Source organism: Neolamprologus brichardi, chromosome 7, assembly GCF_056152115.1.
Source record: "Neolamprologus brichardi isolate AB-2024 chromosome 7, ASM5615211v1, whole genome shotgun sequence".
Classification (NCBI taxonomy): Eukaryota; Metazoa; Chordata; class Actinopteri; order Cichliformes; family Cichlidae; genus Neolamprologus; species Neolamprologus brichardi.
The window spans coordinates 12,683,521-12,710,016 of record NC_142110.1 but is presented as its reverse complement, the minus strand read 5'-3'; the positions used below and the strand labels follow the sequence as shown (position 1 = coordinate 12,710,016).

The following is a 26,496-nucleotide window of genomic DNA, read 5'->3' as shown; positions in this document are numbered from 1 at the left end:
CAGTTTTCCTGTAATCTGAGCTCAAAGATGAGGATATTAAAAGTACAGTAGAGTGTATTGGGTAAATTTTATTGTTAATTTTCTCTGAATCATACAGTAATTTGGGCTGTGGATCACAGGGAGAAAAGTGGAGATGAACCAAAACTGGGAGTGGATTGTGAAGTAAAATAGTGTCAGGACACAAAAGACTGCGTTTCTAAGCCGGGCTTCACCCATACCGTAATATGCGCAAGAGTAGTGCAACCACATTTTTGGTGCGGCTGACGGTGCGGCTAGCTTGACTGTGACTTCGTAAGTGAGGGTTCACTTGACCGCGGTGGCTATTGTTCTGCGATCCACGGGTAAATGTTTGATGGTTCACGGACTGCGTTTTGCTTTAAGCTATAGTTATTCAAAAATGGAGAGCACTGCAATAAATACTCATCACAATGCACAACAACTGCCTTCGTAGAAAATGGTTAAAATAAACATAAAATAAGCGGCGTCTCAACTGTGGCTAAAGTGACATTGTGGCATTAAAGAAATGTAAATTATGTACTAAATGTATAAAGCAGCAGGAAAATAAACGTATATAATCTGTTAGTAATATATTAGCCCCAGTTTATAGCATGAGCATGCTATGAAACATGTTTAATAGCATCCTCCTTTGTAATGTGTATTTGAATATTTTTTAATGTGTCTACATTTAAGAATGTCGCTACAAGGGCATATTTTGGTGAAATAATATGGTTTGTATGACTTGAATCAATCATTTTTAAATAAATAAACAAGATAAACATATGCCATCAAGTTCACTGCTAGAGTCAGACCTGCGTTATTACCAAGTCTTTTGTGATGTTAGTAAATGAAATAAGGAAATCAATAGAATCTAAGTAAACCAGGTATTAAGCTGGTCCCACGTTTCATGAAAGTTATGATGTGATTGCAACTTGGATTTTAACATTTATTGAATCAGAAAACAATTTATGTCATGTTTAGTTTGTGCATTTGTGAAAATTCTAATTATGATCATAAATATTTTTTTCATATTAATTCCGGATTTTGCCGGATCACGGTAGGCCGCTGAGCACGGTTGCTTCCTAGGACAGAGAGCTGCTTATAAAGCTAAGAACTTTCAGACTGTATTTTATTTCATCATATTAGATGAGCATGTCAACTGATACAAGATCTACAAAAACACTTGAGACAAAATGCCCCTGAGATAAAATGAATTTATTATCAAGAGGTAACTGGGAAACATATTTTTGTTTATTTGTTGTTATGTTCTTCATCTTCTTTTAATCTTTTTTTTTCCTTACAAAACTGGGAATATTTCTTAAGCTGTGGAAACATGAGGGTTGAAAGATAATTTTCATACCATTGGGTATTGCTTACAGCAAAATGTTTATTTGTTTATATACCTTATAAGAGTATGTGCATTTATAAGTGTATACAGTATAAGTATATAGTATTATTCTGTCTGTGAAGGTGTTGCATGCCTACCACATTAGCTTCAAAAGTGTACTGTACATACATAGTAAAAATACATACAAATATTCACAGAATAAGCACTACGTTACTATATTCCTGCTAACAGAAATGGTTATAGACAGGATTACAGTATAAATGCAAAACACTTTGAATTGCTCTCCTACCTCTAAGTTATGGTTTCAAGACCACACTGTTGTAGCGTTTTGTGTTAAGCTTGTGATATAAGTTGTTTTTGAGAGGATTACACTGTTCCACATTGAGAAATATGCCAGGTTGCATGTACAAAATGTACAGCGCATCTCAGTGAAGTGAATTAACAACAAAGTACAAAATACTTTCCCATGTTCATATAAAGAGCAGGTCACTCTCTCTTATACTACTACAAAAATAGTGTTTGAATGCTGCAGGCAGAGGTCATTCACATACATTTTTATCATAGGTTTTAACAGCAATGCATATAACAGAGTGATATACAGTCATGTTCCACAATCACTGGAACAGCAAAAAGGACAGATTGTCTTTTGATTACAGAAGAGCAACAAACTTTTACTCTACAGAAGTAGAACCCGAACCTGAAGGTACAACACTTAACCACTGCGTGTGATTTTTTTTCCCATGAGTTTCAATTTAACAAGTCAAGACCAAAAAGTTCAAGCATAAAGGGGGGAACTCGTCGAACTGTACTCGTGTACTTTAAGCGCAACAAAAATGCAGGTGACAAATCCGTCACCTTAAACCTCACAAACCTCACTTCTTTAACACTCTATGTTGTTACACAGCTTATAAGTGAACTCAGCAGACTTTAGGCACCTCGTGTGCCAACTGAGAAACTGTATTATCCTATAGCTAAACTTAACTTAAAGAAGAGGTTCCCAACCTATGGATTGTTTATCATTACCAGCTTTAGAACATTTACTACTTGACAGAAAGAAGAAGAAGAAAAAAACTCTACAGATAATTAAATGTGTACAGATTGTGTCTGCACATCATGTCCCGTTTGTCACATTTGGTCTATATGTATCAGCTATATGTATCAGTATAAATATGTAGACTGAGCTGATGGTTCTAGCAACAAGAGTGCGATTTTTCGCAGCTCAGCCTGAAATATTTTGGCACATCTCAGCACATTTGCTTCTGATTTCGATGATGTCGACAGGGTAAAGCTTATCTCACATTAGTGATTTACATCAGTGGATGTTAATAAAATGTCTCAACAACAACAGAGGATAAACTGGTCCATTAACTTTCCAACTTTTAGACCAATATTTACAATTTTTGGTGAATACTTGACTGATTTTTGCAAAACCAATAACATTCCTGTAAGCTTTCAATATACGTTTAGTGCTAATTAGAAAATGTGAGCATGCTAACAAGCTAAGCTACAGTGGTGAGCTTGTTGTTCAGTTAACTTCGCAAATATAGCATGCAAATTTTAGCATTTAGCTCACAGAGTTGACCTTCCTGTGGACTGTATTTATTTTTCTCATTCAGCAAATAACTTCAACAAGAACCTTTACCTTTTATTCACTTTCATATCTGGTTAGACATACTGGACTGCTCCACAGTTACACTGTAGGAAAACATTCAGTGTGGTAAGCACAGTTGGGAACCCCTGTCTTTAGAATAGTGAGCAGAAATGAAGAAACAAATCCTTCTTGTTTTGGTTCGGGAAGCACAGAGACACATATGCTTTGGATACCTTGCTGTCAGTTGCACTGATCACTGTTCTCTATCTTTAATTATATTCTCTGTGCTCTTTTACCTGATTTTATGCAGTATTTTTTTCGTTTTAGATTTTTTTTTTTACAATGCTACATTGGTTGCAGAGAACTTCAGTCATCAATAAAACTCAAGCCAAGAGAACAACAGCCAGCAACACGAGTGCTCGAAGTGCAAATTTGACACAGTATGGCATGATGCAAAATAATGTCATTGGTCACAGTAGAAGACACGGTTGCATGCAGCTAAAGTGACCTCTATTATTGTTCTTGAAATACTCATAGAAATTTAAAAAAAAAAAAATCCTTCAAGCAGGTGTCATTGTGGAAATGGCAACAACAAAAATCATACACGGAAAAATATACACTAAAATGTTTTATGTTGTCAAACAACCTTAAACATCTACTGTACAGAGGAGCAAGATCTTAAGCATGTACAGCTATACAAATGTTGATGTGCATGTTAACTGATGTGTAATATTAACAAAGAAAATAATATGGAGGGCCACCTTCCCCATCAGTTGGGCACTTTAGGCTCAATTCTGAGTGAGGCTTCATACATGCTTTCTTCATCCAGAACAGAGCTTTTGTCCAGCAGATACTGGGCTACCTAGAATATGGGGAAAAAAAAGCAAATTTAAGGACTTTTTATTTGATTTTATTTACTATTTTCACAGTTTAAACAATACTAAACAGAAGCAAGTTACTAGTTGCAACCCTCAGTATCAGTATCATTATGTTTATACTGTAAATTTTGATTATGTGAACTAATGAGTTACTTTGGCCTGATTTTGATTTATTTGAATAATATAATACAAACAAGAACACAAAACATTAATCACTATTTGGGCAAAACAGTGTTATGCAATATATCTAAAAGGGTCCCAAGCATTCATAACTTATCTTTTTGAAACATTTCCACCTTGAAAATTAAAAACTAACATCCCACGTTTTTGCTGTTATTGGAGGACTTTACCTGTTTCTTTCTAAAAAATACTTTGCAAAGATATAGAGGAACTTAGCCTTTGCATTTACAAGATGCAATCGAACAGCTAAGAGAGTGCCTACATGAAAGCAAAACCTTATTTAATTTTTTTAACCTCTATTCAATGGTGTCTCCTTGCATGGCCAACTTTTATTTATGACTTCATCATTAAACTCAAATCTGTACTGTGACCAAATGTCAATTTTAGAACACAGGAATTCATTCCTGCTTGTGGCTAACTCGCTGTACAATTCCTCCATTCTCCACACGCTTAATATCACATCATCTACAAAGAAAATTACAAAGTCAATACGATAAAAAGGGCACCTCAGTGTCAACTATATATTTAATTTGTGTAATATACTGGGATATTTATATTTAGAGCTAGACTTATTCTGTTATAATTTGTAAGTTTGTATTATCAAATTTAAGTTAGTTATTTCCTGTTCTCACTGTCTTGGAGCAACTGTGACCACATAATTTCCTCATAGATTAATAAAGTATCTGATTCTTATTCTGAGTTCAGTTCATTCCCAAAAACGACACATTAGGTCAGGAGAGACCAAGAGCAATTTTTCTACATTTATGCTTTGTGCACTTTAAGAGGTTTTCTGTCAGTATTTTTAATGTTCTTAAAAATACACTACTTTCACTCTGTGTGTTTATACATCACTCTGCATTTAATCTCTATCTCCCTCCTCTCACCCCAACTGATCACAGCAGATGGCTGCCCCTCCCTGATCCTGGTTCTGCTGGAAGTTTCTTCCTGTTAAAAGGGAGTTTTTTGTTTCCACTGTTGCCAAGTGTTTGCTTTGCCCAGGTTTAAATCAGGTACCACTGTTACTTTCTACAGGCCCAGTCTCTGAAATTTTTGATTGCAGCTCGTATATTAGAAATTGCTTCTTCAAGTAGTCAGTGGTCAGAGAGTTTGGGAACTACTGCTCTGTGGTCTTTGCGATTAATTAATTTACCTTTGGTTGCAAGTCAATCTTATATGCTGTTTGTTGAAACTGCCTGATTTCTCTGATGATGTGAGAAATCTGGAAAAAAGGGAAGCAAGGATGTCAGTGACACAAACTTAGCGCAAGTCTTTCATATCAGGAATCGCCTAACATCTCACCATCCTCATCTTTGAGAAGTTGACCAAGTTGTCCTCGGTGTAGTTCGGCGTTCCCTCCTCAATGAAAGCCAGGTCAGTGAGGTACATCCCCAGATAGGGCACACAGGGAGGATCGCAACTAGAATTAAAAAAACAGAGAGAATAAAAACCACTTATCATCCACTTGTGCTGCTTGTTTGCTTTGTTGATCCAGTCTGAAACTATGTCCTTGAACTCACTTCTTCAAAGCCTCTCTGAGGTTTTTGAACCTCCCCTCTGATGAGACCAGCTTCTGCAGTTTGTCAATCAGTGCTTTAGTCTAGAAAAAAATGGTGATAATGAACACGTTCAGTGACAATAGCATGCACTTCAGGGACTAGCAGCAATGCATATAGAGACACGCACCTGCTTGGAAACTTTGAGCCAAGTTTTCTTGAGGCGGAAAACAGAGCTGCGGTTCAGTGATGAGGTGATCTCGAGAACAGCGTTGTAGTTATGTAGACAACGGCAGATATCGGCCACAGCCACCCATTTTTCGATGACTGCTACCCGGGTTACAACATCATCACAGCGGAGGATCTCCGTGGCAATAAGGTTGCTCATCTGACAAAAAAAACGAGAAACAAGTAGTTTAGACTTCATGTTACGTTTGGATAGAAGGGTTCGATGTGTGATAAGAGCTCTTTTTGATTGGAGCGTACGTCATTGAAGTGCTTCGTTGTCCTCATGATATACGGCGTCTTCTCATTTTTGTCATTCTTCATCCAGCCTTGGCCAAAGAATTCCCTGTGAGGCAAACCAACAAAGAAGAAGTGAAGCATGTATTGGTGTGTTCGTGCTTCCTGGCTGTGTGGTGTGATGACACTCACTCGTATGGAATGACCTTGAACACCAGGTGGTCCAACAGAGTGAGCTGCTCTGCAATTTCCATTGCTGAGTGATTCTCGAAGGTCTCAGCTTTCCCCCCTCCCACCTGAAAGACACAAACAGTCCAAAAAAACAATAAAACAGATCCCAAATGATCTAAATTAGCTAATTTGACTTTAGTTTGTTTTAACATGACAATAAATAATCTACCAAACTAGGTATTTCTGTAGGTTTTGATGCACCTTAGCCTCTAAATCTTTTTTTTTTTTTAAACTTTTATATCTTCAATTTGTCAAGTGCTGGTAAAATGACTTTTAACTAGACTGAAATGTGCTATTGACTGTCTAATTTTCATAAAAGTTTCTGTGATCAAGGACACCAAAATATATACAAAAGAAATCTTTAACTGTTTTATTGTATTTCAATATTTATTTTTGAATTTGTCATCTTTTCAGGCAGAAAACCCCCCCCATCTAGCTGATAGTATTATAATAAATATATTCGATTACACTTCCTGCACCTGTATCTAAAAATACTTTGTGGCATTTGTGAAATCACTGCTTGTCACTCTTGAGCAACATTTACATATGTGCAAATTCACGCACCGTCAAGATTCCAGTCTAATGAATCCCATCTGCTAACTATCACATAATGCATTAATTGTTTGCTGTATTTATGTCTCATAACTGATCAAAAATATTCAGCATCTATTATCATGGGAGCAGCCAAGTGAGCAGAGGATTGATTTCAAATAGAGCCACGAACAGCAGCTACTCACTTCACTTACCAGTTGTGTCACGTCTTCTATCGCGATCTGATTGTCACCGTGATCTTCCTGAGTTATAGTCCTGAGTGACATGAAAAAGAAGGTCAACCTCTGAAAGATGTACAGCGTAATGACCCAGTAAAATGCCTTTTAATCCCTCTTTCACTCAAACAGCACTCAGCGGTACCTGATGATGTTGGCTGCCGCTTTCCTCTCCTGGGTCAACAGCTCAGGGTCATGCATCACTTCCTCCAAGAAGGCAATAACCTTCGTTTTCAGCTCATTGTTGCTCTCAAAGTCCTAGAGAGGCACAGACAGCACACACGGATGATAGAAAACTGTAGATTTTGTCGTTGATTATCACCGCTCACGAGGTTAGTTTTGAATTTGTTTTATTCTCTGTGGATAATATTCTCAAATTTTAGTCAAAGTTATTTTCCAAAACAATTTCTTTCCTCTGTTAAGGAGAAAATATGCCAGGATGCTGTGTTAACATCTCTGCTATGAAATGCGTTACCGGAGAGTGTTTGGACACCCAGTGCCGAAGCACATTCAGGACTCTGTTGGTTGCCGCTCGTCTGATCACAAACTCTTTGTCTCCATTTCTCTGATCTGTTGGAAAACCTGCAAAAAAAGACATTAAATGAGAGGCACCGAAGGAGAATAAAGTTAAGAGAATTGCCCAACACTTTCTTGGTGAATATACCTGTACTGGCAAGGGACATCCGTCTATATTTTTCCTTGGTAGGGGTACCCTCATTGGCTCCAGCAGTAGCAATAGCAAAGGCGGAGGCAGCAGATAGAGCACTGCGGTTGTTGTCCAGCTCTCGACATGATGACATCACCATGCCGTTGTTGTAGGAAAACAGGGAAAACTCTACACACAAGGACAGTTAAAAAAAAATACCAGCTGTAAATGTATATTTATTATTATAACTCAATATACACATAAAGCTGGATGGCCTGTTTTTTCATTTCACAAACCTCCACTAGGGAGCACTGCAGGCCAATGCAAAAGTTTCCCTCCAGACTTTCCTTTACAAGAGGCTTTGATATTCAAGATGGTTGCAGCTAAATATAGCCACTAAATATCAGCATAACAGAGGAATCAACAGATTCTCTGCACTCCTCGATGTATAAATCCTGGGAACACGGATCATAGGCTGCTAATAATCCCACACATTGCCTCACTATTCCAGTTATTTCACATATTCCAGGTAACGCTTCGTTTTAAAAACTTATATTGTATAATTCTGTCATAAGATTTGAAAGGCAAAGATAATCTTGGCTCCAGTGAAACAGCCTCATTACTGGGGGCGGTAGGGAAAACACGCTCTCAGTGTAGTTGCTATGACACAAGTTTCCCTAACACCTACTGAAGCCAAGCGTTGGCTTTCCCCACATATTCATAACCATCGAACAACTGATATTTCATGTTACTTATGTTCCACATTGGCATATTTTTTTTCAGATAGAAATATGACGGCATATGGCTAAACGGGGTTATTTAAAGAGTAAAACAATTCATCATTCTCCTACAGATGGTAAAATATGCTTGACGGCAAGTATTGTCAGCTGCAAGGGTTTTTTTTTTTTTTGTCAAGTGCCATCTGTCTATCTGCAAGGTTACACAAAAACAGTTAATCAACATTTTATGAAATTTGGTCAAGACATGGAGCCTGTGCTGAGGAAGAAGCTGATAAAAACTGTTGTGGATCTAGATTACTTAAAAGAAAAAGAAGAAGCAACAAGTCATTACCTTTGGCAGAATTTTCTTTCTTGTGAACAGTTTTGCATGATTCAAAACTCAAAATAATCTTATTTTATATGGGATAAATAAGGGCCTTGGTGTTGGCCCTCTTTCTGAAAGAAGCCACTTTAGCTCTGCTTACTTTAATTCAACTTTCTTCTGATTGGCTGCTGATTTTAAACAGAAGGTTTTAACAGCGGGCGAGTGTGGTACATGTGCTCTCATTGACACAGAATTTTGTGTGTTTTGTATTTTGACACAATTGTTATTTGTGCACATCCTGATCTCATTATTTAGAAATGTAGCTAGGTTAAATACAAGTATTTCCCAGTGTAACAGTATAATGTGATTTATAAGCTCGACATTTCATTTTAAATCATGTACAAGACTAAGACACAATCTACCTGAGGAGTTTTTGCATTTGATATTTTTTGGTGTAGTTGGAGATTTGGTAGGAGAAGCTTCTGGATCCCCGTCATCGCTCTGGTTTTGATCATTATCACTTTCTTCTCGTACAGAGAGATCTGTATTGTAACAAGCAAACGGCAGTAAGTATTAAGCTCTTTTAAAGACATTATTGTAGCAAAGCAGAGTTCAAATTGTACTCTGAATGGCTACAAGTCACCCACCTTGTTTGCAAGCCGAGGGGTCGTCCACCTTTTCCTTCTTGTCTTCTCCCTCATCAGAGATTTTGCTCGCGATCGGGCTGGACACATACAGTTTGTTGATGTCCAAGGTGGTCTTGCTGAATGGAGACATGGAGGAATACATGCTTGCATAGCCATTTGAGGAGCAGCTAAGGGCAGCCAGGTCAAGAGCTTTGCCCCCAGTGATGATGGGGATATTGAGAGAGAGCTTGCGACGGCGGTTGGGGGATGAGTTCTTGGCAATAGCGAGAGGAGGAGGGGAGGAGAACTTTCTGCTAGCCCTGGGGGAGCTGGGTGGCTCGCCATAAAGAAGTTTATTATTTTGACTGCTGGCAAAGAATAACTCCAGTGACCTGCATCAGGGGAGGATATAAACATTAGACGTTAGGGCACGTATGCATTTATTTGGTTAAGTATACTCTATATTTTAAGAGCTTAGCTAAACAAACAGAACCTCTGAAATAATTTATGCAAACCAAGTCAGCCCTGCAACCAGAAGTCTCTTTTCAACTATGTCGCGGCTGACTGCAGTGTTTCAGAAAACCCTCTCCCACTCCCTGCCAGCCTCCTGGCGACCTCACAGGTTCCCATAAATAGCACAGTGAGCGATAGTGCGCATGGCCGCTGCTGACACAAGCAGCCAAGAGTAGGTGTCTCTCAGTGACATGACAAGCGCCACGGGAGAGCATAATGCAGGGTGTGGATATAGAGAGCCCTGATCTGAGCTCCACAGCAGGGCCCTTATTCTAGGCATGCAGAGCACAGAGTTAGCACCAGTGCAATCTTTTGCAGGAGGGTGGGGTCCTGCAGCACTGAGGCTGATTGCTATAGAATGACAGAGCCCGGCTGAGACACTCCCACACAAGCAGGATGGACTGGACCAATACACACTGATATGTACATAACATACAGTGAAACAGAGTCACCATAGCCTTGTAGCAGTGCCACATCTGCTAAGTCTCTGTGTTTGGATTTAACCAATAAAACAAGCTCTATATATACACACGCTAAGCTCAAAAGATCAATAGACTTAATCGTTTCAGTGTCACATACAGCGTCTATGTACACAAACACAGAGAAACAAATATCCGTGAACACTACACGCATACTGCACCCTCTACATGTCCAGCCTCTAATTCATGATCAAATTTAAATTTGCACCATACAATGAAAGCAGCTATAACCACTACTGTCAAGTTTAAAAGGTTATTGAAAAATAATTAATTATGGGGTACTTTACTGACTGAGTTTGCACTTAGGAGGATGTGCGAGAAACAACAAAACAAACACAGCAAACCACCAAGTTCCATGCTCATTTAACATGAGACCACTGGAAAATATAGATATTTGGATGTTGCTTGGAATGCTTTTTAAAGTCAGTGACTCCTAAGTTGCAATGTATATATATATCTATATAGCTATATCTATATATAGATATATATAGATATATATGTGTATATATAGATATATATCTATATATCTATATCTATCTATCTATCTATCTATCTATCTATCTATATATATATATATATATATATATATATGTATATATATATCTTTTTATAGTTTTCCTGTCATGTTTTGTGTAATTTCATGAAATTCTATGAATAAAACGAACAAAAAAATTTCTGTATAATAACCACAGAACTTTTGTTCCTATATGTGCCTCACATTGATTAGAGGATGACAAAGCTTCACATCCTAATAAATCAATCTCATCTTTATGCAGGCTGGCAAGGTCTGGTCTGGAGGGATGCCACACACTTCAAATAAGATTTGTTTGTCTGTGGTAAGCGCTGTCAACAACCTTGCAACATTCAAGTCTGTCCAAATGTAAAGTGACTGACCGGGCCGGAATGGCACTGATGGGTTTCTTGTAGATGGTGATGAGTTTATCCAGCACCACATCAGCAGTGGTGAACACACGATAGGAATGCAGGAAGGTGTTGAGGAAGTCGATTGAAAGGAAACGGAGATCAGTAAGTCTCTCGAGCAGACGCTCCACGCTGGCGTAGCGGATCTGCAGCACCTTGCAGGAGTTCATCATCTTACTGAAACGGATGTCCACGTCATCACAGTACAGACTTGAATCTGACCTGTTAAGAAAACAGATATAAATCTAAAAAAAAAAAAAAAAAAAAAAGGGAGCAGCTTCACCAAGTTACATGTAAAGAAGCAGCTTACTTGATCATCTGCGGCACTGTGACTTTGGAGTTGTCTTCAAAGGCGTTCATCATCAGGCCATTGCAGCGGATGTTGTCTATGCACTGCAGGACACATGCAGTTGAAGTAAAGAAATAGGACAGAGGAAATGTTAGTGATTTCTGTAACTGACTGCTGGAAGACTGTGATGTGCGTTGACATGCCTGGCTGATGTCACTAGTCCATGCAGACTTCTCCTGCCTTGAGGAGGCTACCAGGATGACTGTGAATGACTGGCTGTCCTTTGGCTCCACAACAATCTTGAAGTCCAGGTGCTCCATGTCCTGACCACTCTTGTCTGATTTAGCTTTGAGGCAAACACAAAGACGTTTTGTCATTTTCCTTATATATTTCATTTATAGCCAGTAAAGACATAAACATGTCATATGTGATTGTACAGTGCCAGATTTTTACCCAAAACAAGTAGTGCACTTCATAGTACTGCCTGCCTTTACTGGAGCATTATTTTTCATTTGCTCTAACAAAGCTAGCATCCTCTAGTATTCACTAGTTATTTAAACCATGAAACAGAGTACATATGAAGCACGTTTCTATAAGAAAATATTTAAACACTCACACTCATCATCTGTCCCCTCAGGATCTTCCACAAGAGTGCAGTCTATAAGCGAAACTACTCCGTTCTGCAAACAGCATACAATACACATGTAGATGTAGTAAATGTAGTGCATACATAAAAAAAATCAGTTCCATCAGCATAAAAATATGTGTCATTCATATATAGAGGTGATAAATGTCCTCATCCTATTCTCCAAAGTATACTTAACTTCAGCTTGGCAAACACACAAAGCCTTCAAAAAGGTACATCTGATGCTATTTAGGGCATCTTTACTATTAGTTTATCCTTTCAGAATATTTAGGTTTAAGTTTAAATACATAAAAGGAAGTTTGTTTTTATTCCAAATATTTAAGCTGGACAAAGAAGGGTTTTAGATATCATCTGGATCTCTTATATGGGCAAACCTTATCACTAAAAATGAAGACTTCATACATGCTGCATGAAGAAGCAACAGCTTTGAATGATTATTGTGGAAAAACCATAGACGGTATTAAAAGAAGGGTTCAGTTTCATAAAAATCTGGCAAATTATTATGTAAAATATTTGAAAACCTCTCAGTAAACGTTTGGGATGGGGGGGTTTGCTAATCTCACACATGTTAATGAGCCTACAGCATCTGAGCAAATGTAATGAATATTCCATCGAGTGTTGGTTAATTCATTTATTTTAGGTCAGGTGTCCCAGACTTTTGCAGAAAGGTTGCGATGCTGCCAGCTCAGCAGCTCAGGCCCACCTTGGTGAGATGAAGCTTTCCCCCAGACCCCCTGGTGCAGATGATTAAATGCTTGGAGAAGAGAAAGCACTGCCTCTCCCCTTCTTTCTTTAGAGACAGAGAACCCAGTCGCCCACGGGTGATCTTGCCCTTCTCGCTCATTGGCACCTGGATGAGGGACCCTTTATGTAGAAAAAAAGAGTGCGTCCAAACAGAATGAAGGAGGAGCAAAGAAGAGACACATGTAGATACAAAAATGAAAAGGCATATGCACATTCCTCTGTACATGACTATATGCACAGAGGAATAATAATCTACCACGTCTCTTTTCTCTTTTCTTATCCATCACGGCCTGTTGGGGACATTTGACATTTACAGTTGCAGATTCATCATCAGTTTGCCACAGACCCGTCTAATTACACTTAGAAATTAAAAGCTCTTATAGCGAGGAGTACGTGTTGTTCCCCAGAGAGAGACCGAGAGGAGGAGAGAGCCAGCCCTGTGCCACGCTGCACAATAAAGTGCCGGAAATGTAAAATCTGGCTGTCAGAAATGTGGAGGGACAGGAAACCTCTCTCTGTTGTGACCCTGCTGTCTGCTGGGATCCAAAGTACAACACTTAAAGATGAGAGTTACCTTGTCTTACAAACGTCTGGCTGGTGTCAAGGAGAATCTCGCAGCCCTCTACAATCATGCGCTCTATTGCCAAGTTTTTCCTGATGTTCTCGGTCTCGCTCACTTCATCATGCATTATTCTAAGAAAGCACAAAAACAACACAAAAATGCACCTTTTTGTCATTCTCATTTGGAGCTTATACATCAAATAGAAAAAAGCTGAAATTGGGTGTTTATATATTTGGTTAAATAAAAAATTTATCTGTTTATCTTTACAGTTAATATCTCTTCATGCTTTTTTGGTTATTCTAAAAAAAAATTCAACAGCTTTTAGACTGATCTATTATTTGTGTTCATATGAATTAAAAAGACGTCACTCTCATATAAGATACCACGCCCATCTGGGGCTATGGGTTATACCTGGAAAGCTCCTCCAGCTTAGATTTGGCATAGTCCAGACTATTTCTCTCTACATGTTCATGGGGTGTGTGGGCCAGCAGCTCATGGAGAGTAAGGATGTAGCGAGGAATCTGGAGAGGCAGAACAGAAAGCAGCAGGAGAGTCGTGCTCACTTGCGAGATCTTTCATGTGCACAGCACAAGCGTACAAACACAGGGATAAATATGTGCCAGCACAATGAGAAGAAGATCAGTAGAGAGCACAATCTACACTCATCAGCAAAATTTATTATCAACACAGCACAGCCTGCAGCAGGCCCCAGCAGAGTGGACTGTTGGGGAAAATGCGTGCCTTGCCAGAAAGGAGCGTGAGCTCCGAGACCAACCATTTTTATAGACATGAAAACATAATCAAGATATCCTGAAACACTGCAGACGGATGCCTGTTAATTCTTTTGTTAATGAGCAATGCTACAATATGCATATTTGAAGCCAAATTCTGTCTGAGCCACAATGTCCAGTAAACAGGCCAGAGAATATTAATGAAAACACTGGTTTAGCTCAAGTGGAAATCAGTCAAATCTGGTTATACAGCTTTTAATAAATGCCACTGCCTCTTCAGAATGTAGTCACCTGTTTCATGTGTTGCACTCAGTGCAGCATTTTGAACATTTGGTAGCCATTACAGCTTTAGAGAAGCCAAATCCCTCCTGGATGTGAGCAATTTTGCCAATTCTTCGTGGGTGACCCTCTCAAGTTTCTGCAGAGTGGATGAAAAGTGCACACGAACTACCATCTTCAGGTCCTTCTAAAGATGTTATAGTGGGGTGAATTGTAGCGGGAGACAGTTAGAGACTTGGCCTGATGTCACTCCAGTATTGTTTTGGCTGCTTTGCTTCAGGTCATTCTAACACTGAAAGGTGACCTGTTGAACCAGTTTCACATCACTTGTACTAGCAGTTTTTCTTCAAGGACCTCACTGTATGTGACTGCACTCAACATTCCCAGTTCTGACTGGTCTTTTTGAATCTTTGACTGTGAAGACTGTGCTTCACTGCAGGATGGAATAAGACAGATCAAAGACTTGCAGATGATAGGTGATCACCTTTTTTTGGCCTCATCACTAAAAAAATCAATCATTTCAATCTGTAGCAGGTGGACTAATCAGGTTTTAAACATATTTACATAATTATTAAAGCATTTTTACCACAGTTTGGAGTACCAGCATAAAAAGGGTCTAACTTCTATTCTAAAGGGCGATTTCAGTTATTACTCTTTAAGATCACCCACTAAGAACGTGCTTTTACTTTGTAATTAAGTATTTCTTAGAGATTAACAGCGATAAATACTGTACCAGTTTTATAGGTGACACATAGGAACAGTCTACATCATAAAGAAAAGGAGAAAAGATTAACATTTTGCCTTTTAGATTTTTAGTGATGACCCTTTTGTTTACATTTGACTCACAGGCAGTGCAATCGCAAAACAAAGTGGCCGACTGCTTTGCAAACCGCTACAGCTGGGCATCATTGGCATAGCAAAAGGCATCTAGTTTTAGGTTGGTGAAATATATGGCTCAAGGGTGACATTTATGGAGAAAAGAACTTGGCTCAAGCTGCGAGAGCACAAAATTAACAACAAAAGCTGGCTCCAGGCTGCACCTGTGCAGCAAACAAATGGGCCTGCCTTTATTCCTGTGTATATCAGTGAGACAAATGAGCTAACCTGGAACATAGGGTAGGTAAGGAAGGTCTCCAGGGTCCTTTCCTCACAGTCGGGCTTGGCCTCATACTGCTTCAGCAATTTATCAAAGTCTCGGTTCTGCTTGCAATGTGCCAGGATCTGCAGGCTGTACTGGTGGTTCCTCACAAACTCCTGGTAGATGTTCAGCATGGGCAGCAAGATGTCGAACAGGTCAGCTGCAGACACATAAACTTTTTTAATCACATTTCATCACGTGCACTCTGACAAACATCTGAATGAGTGCATTATGAATAAAGTAATGAAATTCAACAAAGACATGACTCTTACCAAGGACTAATGTTGGCCAGCTTGCTATTCGGGCTTTCAGGCCCTGGTAAAAGATCTGATGCAGAAACATGATGGTTTCACTGAAATAAAGTAGAGATTGAAAAAACATTTATTAGGGAAACTAATCTCAGACTATAAAGATTTTAAGAGTAATCATCCTAATTTTAATCTGAGCAGTTATTACGTTTGACTGCATATTTAAAGAGATCCATTTATGTCTTGAAAAGACCATAAAAAAATAACAGTTCTAAAAACAATCACAGAAATTTAGTTGTCTTTAAATACCAGTGTACTGTTTAGAAGTTGCATTGTTCATAGGTATAAATAATTAATAACTAGGGTATCCATGCTGTGCCAGGTGTGTGTAAGTAAACATTAATGATCCAAATTCTATGAGGAATAACTCTTCCTCAAACCAGGCATGGTGCTTCTGCCTCTGTAATCTGCATTTATCATTATTGTATTTACATTTATGATTCTTGCTTTAGACCACTGATAATATCCACAGGCCCAAACCTCTCTTTACTGCTCAGCATGTCGCTCTGAGCCAGTATACACACTGCATTTATTTGATCTCATTCTATTAGTTGGGGCGTTGTACTGTGCACTTTGACTTTTATTGCTTACAGTGTTTAAACAACACACTGAACCAGTATTTACTTTAACAGACTCGTTATCAGGATTACTGCTAACAAATAAGATTTCTACATAATCTGTTACAATATTATTACACATTAAATGTACGGAGATCTGCTTTGAAGATTCAAACCAATACACAGGGAGTATGTAGCTCTTTACAAGTTGTTGCAAGCTGCTCACTTATCAAACACAAATTCAGGCACTTGAGGTTACCAGTATATTAATGCAGATGATATTCCATTTTAAAATTTAAAAAAGTATCTTAATGCTTCAGATGCATCATTCTGCAGTAGATGTAAAACTTATGCATGGCAAAACGCTCACAACTAATGTAATCTATTAAAAGATATCTATGCATGAATATGCAGAATATGTAGACAAGGGGCAGGAATTGTGGTACCTGATCCTTCTGTTTTTTGTTTGTGGCCTGAATTCTATAGACCAATGACAGATGAGACAATAGCTTCAAAGTTTTCAAAAAATTTAAATTAAAGACTGCCCCATGTCTGCATTTGCAATAACAGGTAATCTGAGTGTATTATAACACAAATTCAGATTTGTGCCAAAATGATGACCAGAACTGCACAGTGCTTCCTCATCAGCATAACCAGTGTCTCAGCAGTGCCTTTTCTCTCAACTCAGCACAAACATGACTGGATGATGCCAAGAAATTACCAAACAGGTGCAGAAACAAAAAACAAATAGACACAAGGAAAATTCTATGAAAGTTGTGTTTGCCCGAGTGCTCGTTTGAGGTCAGTGTGAAAGAAAAGTCTTTTTTGTCTGATTTTATTTTGTTTTTTTGTTGTTTAGTAAAAAAGCTTTGGTTGCCATAAAAACCACAAAAAAGTAAAAGCTATGGCCAGGGAGTGGATGCATCCACTCAGGAGGGCGATCGAACCCTGCACTGTTCAACATCATCAGTACATTTCCCTGGAATCACTCACTATTAATAATGATAAAGTGTGCTGTGAACTTCTGGGTTTTTTATGAAAATTTGTACATAAGACAATGAATTCTTTTAATTACCTCATCACTTAAGCAAACAATTGAAATTTCTCTTTCCTTGTGTATCTGCATTGTGAACAAATTTAAAGGTATTACACCAAATTATGTTACTTTGCATACAATCATTATTGTATCATATTTGACTTTAGCTTCTGTATCATATAACAGAGATAAGCCTAAAGGTGTACCAGCTTAAGGGCATTTGTGTTGACACCATTATTTTCGAATAGCAAGTTTGGTGCAGTTCATAATTTGGGACACATACCTGTAACCCACCACAGTCAACTTAATTATTAGGATATACTGTACTTGCAACAAACACTGGAGCATTCATACACATATTTCATTTTTGGTACCAGATTTTAAATGCAAATAGTTTCTCTGATAATACAACAATCATCAGGTTTTGCATTATTATCTGGTTGCCAGTATGCTGTACTTCACTGTGAAGTGAAGGCTTATATGTATGTGTCCTTGTGATTATGTTCTTTATTTAGAGAAGACCTCTGGATGAGCCAACCTGTTGAGGAATATGCTGCTGACATCATCGTGGGTGATGGGAGGCTTCTTAGAGCTGGCGGCCATGCGCAGCGGCCTCAAGAAGTTGTTCACCAGAATATGAAGCTGCTGGACGTACTCTGCCTCCGAGTCCAACATGCTGAACACCACCTGGTTCCTCTTCCTCATGCTCTCTGCATGAGGCGAGCGGATATAATCCTGGATGATGGTTTTCCACTTCCTCCTGCAAATCCAGCCTCGCAGAAAGCTCTGGACCTGCAATAGACCGTGCATTCTCAGAACATGAAAATGCATGAAATCAAGGCAGAAGTTCAGACTGCTTGCTTTACCTTTTTGATCTTCTTAATTTCAGAGTCATCGTCGGTTGGAGCGGCTGCAGGGCTGGCATGGATCTTCTCGTTGTCTTTGAGCAGCCCAGCAATCTGTCACGGAAGCAACCACAAAAAGGACCAGTCATTCCCACTTACACACTCCTCTTCTTCTCACTTACTGTAACAGCATGTAAACAAAGTGACTGAATCGACAGGACAGGACCTGTCAGCACTGTCGACACTAAAACATTAGCCTGACTAAACTAGCTGTGTTCACTTGGCTGCTCCTCTGTAGCGTTGATTAATATTTATTTACATCGGTCATAATGTTGATCATTTTAATGCAATATGTATCAGTCAAACTGTCCTGTGTGTATGCTGACTGGGCGGTAGATAGAGTGCCAAAAAAATAAAACAGAAAAAACCCAGACTCGGCTTTGTAGACAGAGAGAGTTAATTGTCATTGAATTTCATAGTAGAGATGCAACATGAAGCATAGTCCATGCATATTCAGGGCCTAATTCAATTTCAAGCATCACATTTGCACATTAAAGTAAAATGACTATTGGATCTGAAGAATACAGCTGGGGACATGGCCCTACTGGAGTCATTGTTCCTGAAAGGAGATGCAAAGTGGAGAGAGGTTGGCCTGAACATGATTCTTGTCTGTGACGGGGGGCGTGCTTTCATTTCTGTCCTCTCACACTAGTCTCCGCATATGAGACAAACAGAACAATAATCAGCATAATCCATCGTTTTCCGACTGGCTCAGCTGTTATTTGTTGAGCTGGCAGGTCGGAGCGAGGATAGAAAGCAGACAAATTTTTGGAAAGGAATGAGAGTGCAAAGTAAGAATCAGTTATAATATAGTGCTATTGTGCCAGGATGTCTATTTACAGCAGGTCTGACTGATATTTTGTGTGACTGCCACACATTTGCCTGACGATGGAAAAGCCTGTAATCCTGGGCTATTTGTGATCCAGACAGAGTTACAAAATCCTGGATATTTTAACAATGATCCCTTTAGCATTGAGGGTGCTGGTAAGGTCATAAAAAGCCCCAAACTGTCCAAACAGTTACTCCTGAGAAGGGAACATGTGTAGCTTATTTACATCTACTATAAATTTGTAGTTCTCATATTAAAGATAGGTAATCAATAATTATGTTTAAACATTTAATATTTAGATGCCATGCATGATATTGAAACAATAATAGGAGCAGGTAACGGCAAGGAAATGAGTTTTAGCTCATAATTGAGTATTTTTTAGGTCTTAATGCATGAATATTACTCTAAAAACTAGAAGTAATGTAAATAATTGAAAGTAGTACTTATGACATGCCCTGTACAGTTAACAGTTTCAGATGTTGATGAGACACAATGGCTTTGACCTATTTTCTGTCATATATGTTGTGACAGTGGTGAATACTCACAATATGCATGACACTGAAGTCTCAAGTATGAGCCCATGAGCCAAAACCCCCTGGTTTGAGACTGCTCTAAATGTTCAGTTTTTATAATTGTTGCTCGTACAATGTCATGCTCAGCCGCAAAAGTGCTGCTTAAATCTTTAGTTTATGAGGCACAGCCAATCAGAAAAAAGCTGTCCGTGGGGAGCAGGGGGTCTCAAACAGTGGAGGGCAGACCACACTGGCCACCAAATACAAAGTGAAACTAATGTGACTGATGTGAATATATTTTAAGGAACTGTCAAAAATTTGCTGATGCTATTGTGCTGAAATTAGATTAGATGAAGATTAGATGAAACTTTATTAATCCCTCGGGTGGGTTCCTCTGGGAAATTCGGTTTCCAGTAGCACAGCACCGACAGAAGTTGCATGTTACAGATACAATAAAGGGGAATGATAGTAAGGATATAAGCATAAATATACCACATATACACATATACACATTTATAAATACAGAATATATAATATGGATAAATAGGAATACATATTTATTAATTAAAATAAATGTGTACCTTTATTTTAATAAAATCCAACATTGATCCATTTTTGCTAGGGTGAACTAGGGGGCATGACCCAGTATATCATAAATAGGGATTACTGTAACTGTGAATCACGCCTAGCAGAGTCCAAGAATAAAATAATGTAATTGAAAATGAATACAGGAGATGTTCTTTAAGGACTCTACTGGAATAAATGAATTTAGCTGATGGTGCGTTTTGGTTTGACTGAGGAGGATGAGTGAGTGGAGGGGGTTAGCATGCATGACCGAGTATTTGTTTACATTCCTACTCCCTAGAAGTACTAAGAATGAAATCACAGTGAATATTACCTCTGACTTGAGCCTTTCAATCTCTATTTCCCCATCCTCTATCTGTTGTCGAAGTTGCTTAGCAACTGTTTTCTCCGTCTCCACAATCTGAAGCAGATGAAGATACTTCTGCATGAGCGTCTCATGCTCTGTAGCCAAGTTTCTGTAACTGTAAAAACATGAAAACACACAAACCACATGGTTTTGTATATCAGCTGGAGCGATGAATGTCATCTAACTGCACACTGTCTCGTCTCACCAAATAAATCAAGAAAGCAACGAGAACTTTCTTATAAATAAAGCGTTATTCCGTGAAATTTTTCAAATTTTAACCACACTTTTGAAACTTTTACTAATTTACCATCTGATGCGCTGATATGCCTTTGCATGGCTTTACCTGGCATGTGATATGGCAGCCACCCATTCATCGCAGTCCTTTACATCCTCCGTGCGCAACTCAAGGGCCTTTTGGTTTTCGTGGTTGAAGCTGACTGTGAAATAGTACTGAAACAAAAAGAGAGGAGAGGGTGAGGAGCTCCGGTTAGAACCAACACACAACAACAATGCACATGCTGCGCACAGGAAGGAGCACTCGTTATCAGATACCTTTCGGATAAATCTGTTATATATAGTAGCATGACTGAAGCTTCTCCTCTGCTTTGTTTGTTTCACTGCCTCGCTGCTGCAGACATCAAGTGGGTGATTTAAAAACCACACAGAGCCTGGGGAAGCCACATCTTCCTCGCCCACCAGTGCAGTTGATGGAGCACACTGAGGGAAGCCTCCCCCAGCTCAGTTCCTGGGATGCCTCTGGTTCCCAGGAGGAAATGCCACAAGACATGGAGGCTGGAGCCACGGCCAATTACATAACTGTGCAATACCTGTTTCCTAGCAACTCCAGTCATTGTGAACAGTTGTTCACAGCTGTTTTTTTCACTGTCACTTGATTTTAGATCACCATTCTCCCTTTCACGCTGTACTGGTTGTGACTGGTGAAATGAAGAGCTTTTGTGCTTTTCGTTTTGTTACAGATCCTGAATTCTGCTTGTTAAAAAGTTAATACTTCTGGCTGCTTTTACGTGACTCCTCTGTTAGCCAGCTTCCCTAGCCTTTATACAAAAAAAAAAAAAAACTACAATAAAAGGGGATTGTATATTACTACTTAGAATATCTCAGATACCTCTGAGTACCACTTATCAATTAGAGTAACCATTAACTTCTTATTTCCGCTATTCAGCCACTACTTCTTGCTACTACTCTATTTAACAGCAATTTACTGTGTATAAAATTGCATCTATTCTTATGTTTACCCAGCAAAGTATTTCAGCTACATCTCTGTACTTTTATCTAGCCACTTCAACTGCTAATTCAGTTACATATCAGTTTAAAAGTAATTTTAGCTAACTAGCTTCTGTTTATCATTTATGTTTACCCAATGTTTAAGTTTATCCTGTTAGCAAACTATTTCAACTTCTACTAGCACTAGCAGCTAACTATGGAAGCTTGTTTCTGACACTATTTTTGTTCTGTTAATACAAAAATATTTTTTTTTAAAAAAAGGAAGGCATCTGACCTAAATTATTGAGATAACCTAAATTTCAGCTTAGCTCTGCCTGACATTCATTCTGTCTGTCTGTCTTTTTTTATTTTAATGGCAGAAAAAAATCTAGCATAATTATCAGTCTATTGCTCAAGAATTTATTTTCCATCTTGATGCCTGCTCAATCATCCAGGTAAGTAAATCTCCAAAAGTTGATTCTGTTCATCTGGACTTAGCGTTTTTGTGGGAGAAACGTTTCGTCACTCATCCAAGTGACAAAACATTTCTCCCACAAAAAAGCGACAAAACACTACGTCCAGATGAACAGAATCAACTTTTGGAAATTTATTTTGCAGTTTATCTGTAATTTAAGGTTAACAATTAATACGTTAGCAATTTTCCTCAATATTTCAACCATGTATCATCTTTTTGTATATTAGTCATCTATCGTAATCATTAACATCTAGTCTATCTAATACTGGTTATCCATTTGTCTAATTTTTAGCTAACTTTTCTGCTTAAACCTGCTTAGATCTTCTTAATTAATTAATTTCCAGTTTGTTCACACCTATCCCTGACTGCTGCATAACTATACACAGTGGGATTGAATTGTTGAATATCACTAGCTTGTTTGCAGTATTCAAATATACAATATATCCAAACACAAACGAACAGTTAGGATACAATGGAAACATCTTCTTCATCAGCTGAAAGAATTATGGTAGTATCACAGGATATGTTTAATTGCTAACATTTCTGTGTTTTTATTTAAATGCGATTGTAAAACTGAACTTATAATAGATTATTTTAACACTTCAAGAGAATCTGTACACAATACTAAAATTCAGAATCAGCTGCTTCTTTTTTTTTATTTTAATCTCATATCTACACATTCTACCTGTAAACACTTGTTTAGATGAGAGTTTATTATATAAAATCAACATAACAATTCAGTTAATTGAACTGTCATCATTCTTCTGAACTGTTCCAGCCACGCTGAGTCTGACCAGACTCTAATCTTTGGCCTGCAGATGTTCAACAGGCACCTATCAACATGCAACTGATCATTATTCACGGCTGACTGCTCTTTCATCTTCACATTCATTAGGTATTCATCCTACCGTCAAAGGAAATCTATTTCTGGCAGAGAGGCATGTATGTTGGTGTAGTTTTCCCTCATGATCTATCTAAGACTGTCTGGTGTGAAGTCATGTTAAGCATTTTGTATTTATTCTGATTTATGTTCATGTCCCAGTCAAGCACCTTTAAATATCGTTACTGATCTAAACAGGTATGAGATGAAATACAGCACTAAGGCTTGTCTATCATTTACTTTCAGCTGTATACAGATAAGTTAATTTAGATACGGATTTGCAGCTCACTTCTCAGTCCTGCTGTGTGGCGTACATAAGTGAGTGGTAAATAATTAATTAGGCATTTTGCGATAAATTATAGAATATTTTTTACACCTTTTACTTCTGACTGACAAGCAGCTTTATTGCAGAAATATTTTGTTAATGTATACCCATTAGACTGAAGAGTTGGAACTCAACCTTCTTTCAGCTTCATGACGAGTTTTAATTACAAACACCACTGACCCCAGAATGTCTTTTCTTAATCAGATCCCCTGATTTACATTACAGTTTAGATCGTGCCGTCAGAGGCTGCCTGTGATACTGGTTGATGCGATGCTGTTACCCAGTGTGAGCAAGCTGTGTTTTCTATAATTGGACCCTGACCCCTCCAAGGTACTGCGAGGAACAAATTTAGCTCAGATAGCGCTCACATTAATAGGAGAGATGAGACACACTGCTTCTCTCCTCGCTGTTACCCTGCCTCTTCTAACTGCATCATTCTTTAGGATGCAAATAAGGGTTGCCATAGAAACCTCGGGCTCAAACGCATTATCATTTTCACACTAACTGCATTTCAGGATAAATGTAATGTGGGGATTATGGCAGGTTGCTAAAATGTTGCTATTAAACAACAAATCTATAGGTAAGGTTAGGCGATGCAGGTGATTTCTCCTGATTAAAATATTTGTATACAATGAGAAGCAACGCTTCAGATATCAGATATTAGTGCACCCCATATTGCTGCACTGTGCAAACAGGATTCACAGGAATCAGAGATGTTATCTGTCTGTGAGCTTGCAGTCATATTTAAATCAGCACAATAGTCGTAAAAGAGCACTGCTGACATTATTTTTTTTAATCTTTAAGGAGGGTTTTTTCTTTCTTTGGGGTGCTTTTAAAGCAACTGTGCAAGCACAACATTTACCAGTGTGCATGCATTCTGCTTTGTCAGCACAAGGGCAGCTGTTCACAGGAAGAGCCTGGACTCACATTGGATTGCAGCCCTACCTACAGAGTCAGGCACAGAGCCTGGAGTGAGCAAAGGAAAGCCGACAGCATTGGAGCATCGTGTTCCTCGACTGTTTAATCACAATAACGGTGTTAACAAGCCTGTTAACCTTTCCACTCTAAAATAATTGAACAAGGAGCCAGAGGAAATCAAGCAGGATTAAATAAATATTTCATCTGCAGTTATCTGGACTCAAATTTGAAAAATCTTATGGCCTACTTTAGAGTGAAAGGCTCTGGTAAAATATGACAGCTGTCACCTGACAGGCTTTAATGCAAATGTAACCTCCAGCATTACACTCCACACTGAACCATTTCATTCAGGTCACAGAGATCAGTGCTGACTGATCACGGGCACCCTGCTGTTTCCTGACCCTTAAGTGTAATTTCAAAATATTACCACAAGATGGAAACCTTGAGGCCACAACTTTTATTTTTAATTTTTATTTTTTGCACGTTTTATTGGATGGGGCATTGGGTAGGATATAGCACTCTCCACCCTGAAACGTCAAAAACATGATGACTGGAAGTCAAAAAGCAAAATATGAGACCAACCAAAAATGCAAATGCATCGTTTTTACGAGGCTAGAAATCCATTTGCATTTCATGCACTCATGCACCGCTGAACTACCCTACAATCCCCCCCCCCCCCCCCTTTTTTTTTTCTTTTTTTAGGTCGAGCGCAGGTTTGGTGCAACCCAAAGCAAAACACTGCACCACATTGCTTACTGCCAGGGCTGCCGTAACATCATTAGGTGTTAATATTGTTACCTCATCATTAAAGTCATGCATGGATTACATAACGTGCAATACAGCAAACCTCATGCTATTCTGCTGCACTGGATTTGAGGTCATCATGCGATGCGATATATGAAGAATGAATGTATAAGAGAAGCGCTTGGGGAGTTCAGAGGCATCCGAGAAAAGAAAAAAAAAATAATGCATGTATTTCTGCACCTCACTGGTGTTTAAAGCTGGAAGTCTGCAAAACAATAAAGCAGAAAAAGACGGTGCGTGTGTATCTGTTTGTGCGTGATCGCACGCGCACGCTCTCCGTACCTGCTTTTCCAAACACTCCTTGGCTGACAGCGAAGGTTTAGGTGAAGGCGCCCTGTCGCATGTGCATCCCTCCAACAGGTATAATCCCGAGGGTCGAGAACTGGACTCGTTCTCAAAATAAAAGAGCATATTCTGTAACAAAGCGAACCACTTTGTGTGCCATTTCGTGTTGTCTGAGCTCTTTTTGCTCAAGCACCCTCGTCTTGTACCATCCTTCTTTGCCAAAAGCCCCAGGTAGGTGACATGACCATCATTAAGTCGTATTCCCTTCTGCATTTTGATGAGGACACTTCAGATGCGCAAGGTGGATCGGTCGTTACATCCTTCTGAAGTCGCTCCGGGGGAAAAAATCAAATAAAGAAAGGCAAGATGTTGACTTTCTCAATGCGGACCTCTAGCAGCAGGCTTGTCCACTCTGTCCGACGCATTCACCGTGTTGGCATTTAACTAAACAAAACAAAACGAGGAGCACAAGTCCAGCATCCCAAAATCTTTTGTCATACTCCGAGCGCTTTGAAGGTCCACATTATCCGATGGTGGGGGGGAAAGATGAGGTAAAAGGTTCAAAAAACTGTCTCAGACTGAACGATAAGAGGAAAGGGGGTTCGAGGTTTGTCCTTTTCTCACATGAAATATCCAGAAACCAGTAGGCTTGGTGCTCAGCTAGGCAGTGCTGGGTGAAGTCACGTGACGCATGCTTGGGAAAGCAGATTTCAGGTCCCTGGACAGGGAAGTCTCGACGAGATGCCGCATAAGTTGGGTTTCGTCTCAAGACGATCAAGGAGGCCCAACGGAGAGGAAAATGGAAAATACGAAGCTTTCAAAACAGAACAACAACTTTAGAGGAGAGCAGCCGTTTAGGCTGCAGATGAATCTACACCTATCACATTCTCCGTGACATATTTTCTAGCTTTAGGTGGTTTTATGCAACACTTAAAGTTACTC

General features: G+C 38.9%; 1 protein-coding gene across 2 annotated transcripts; it reads right to left on the bottom strand.

Annotated features, from left to right (window-relative positions):
• Positions 1-1,129: 1,129 nt before the first annotated feature.
• LOC102793157 (ras-specific guanine nucleotide-releasing factor 1) lies at positions 1,130-26,233 on the bottom strand. Of its 2 annotated transcripts, none has more exons than XM_087843114.1 (27): positions 25,552-26,233; positions 20,987-21,093; positions 20,611-20,758; positions 18,333-18,425; positions 18,005-18,258; positions 15,838-15,917; positions 15,532-15,725; positions 13,829-13,938; positions 13,430-13,548; positions 12,815-12,975; positions 12,082-12,145; positions 11,669-11,811; positions 11,487-11,569; positions 11,150-11,398; positions 9,285-9,655; positions 9,060-9,179; positions 7,612-7,782; positions 7,423-7,529; positions 7,093-7,205; positions 6,918-6,987; positions 6,142-6,245; positions 5,974-6,058; positions 5,678-5,875; positions 5,512-5,591; positions 5,294-5,411; positions 5,145-5,213; positions 1,130-3,798 (listed from the first exon to the last, which is right to left on the bottom strand). In XM_087843114.1, the coding sequence occupies exons 1-27, from the start codon at positions 25,825-25,827 to the stop codon at positions 3,706-3,708; spliced, it is 3,780 nt and encodes a 1,259-aa protein (XP_087699240.1). In that variant the 5' UTR covers positions 25,828-26,233; the 3' UTR covers positions 1,130-3,705. The 2 variants fall into 2 exon arrangements, with proteins under 2 accessions (XP_087699240.1, XP_087699241.1); XM_087843115.1 differs by having other exon boundaries at positions 6,927-6,987.
• Between the last annotated feature and the right edge of the window lie 263 nt (positions 26,234-26,496).

Excerpts from the sequence above, each read along its gene's own strand:
- LOC102793157 (XM_087843114.1), bottom strand. The coding sequence starts at position 25,827 with ATGCAGAAGGGAATACGACTTAATGATGGTCATGTCACCTACCTGGGG. Across the intron at positions 13,549-13,828 it reads AAGCTGGAGGAGCTTTCCAG|AATAATGCATGATGAAGTGA; the intron begins GTATAACCCATA and ends GTGCTTTCTTAG. Across the intron at positions 5,592-5,677 it reads GGCTCAAAGTTTCCAAGCAG|ACTAAAGCACTGATTGACAA; the intron begins GTGCGTGTCTCT and ends ATTTTTTTCTAG.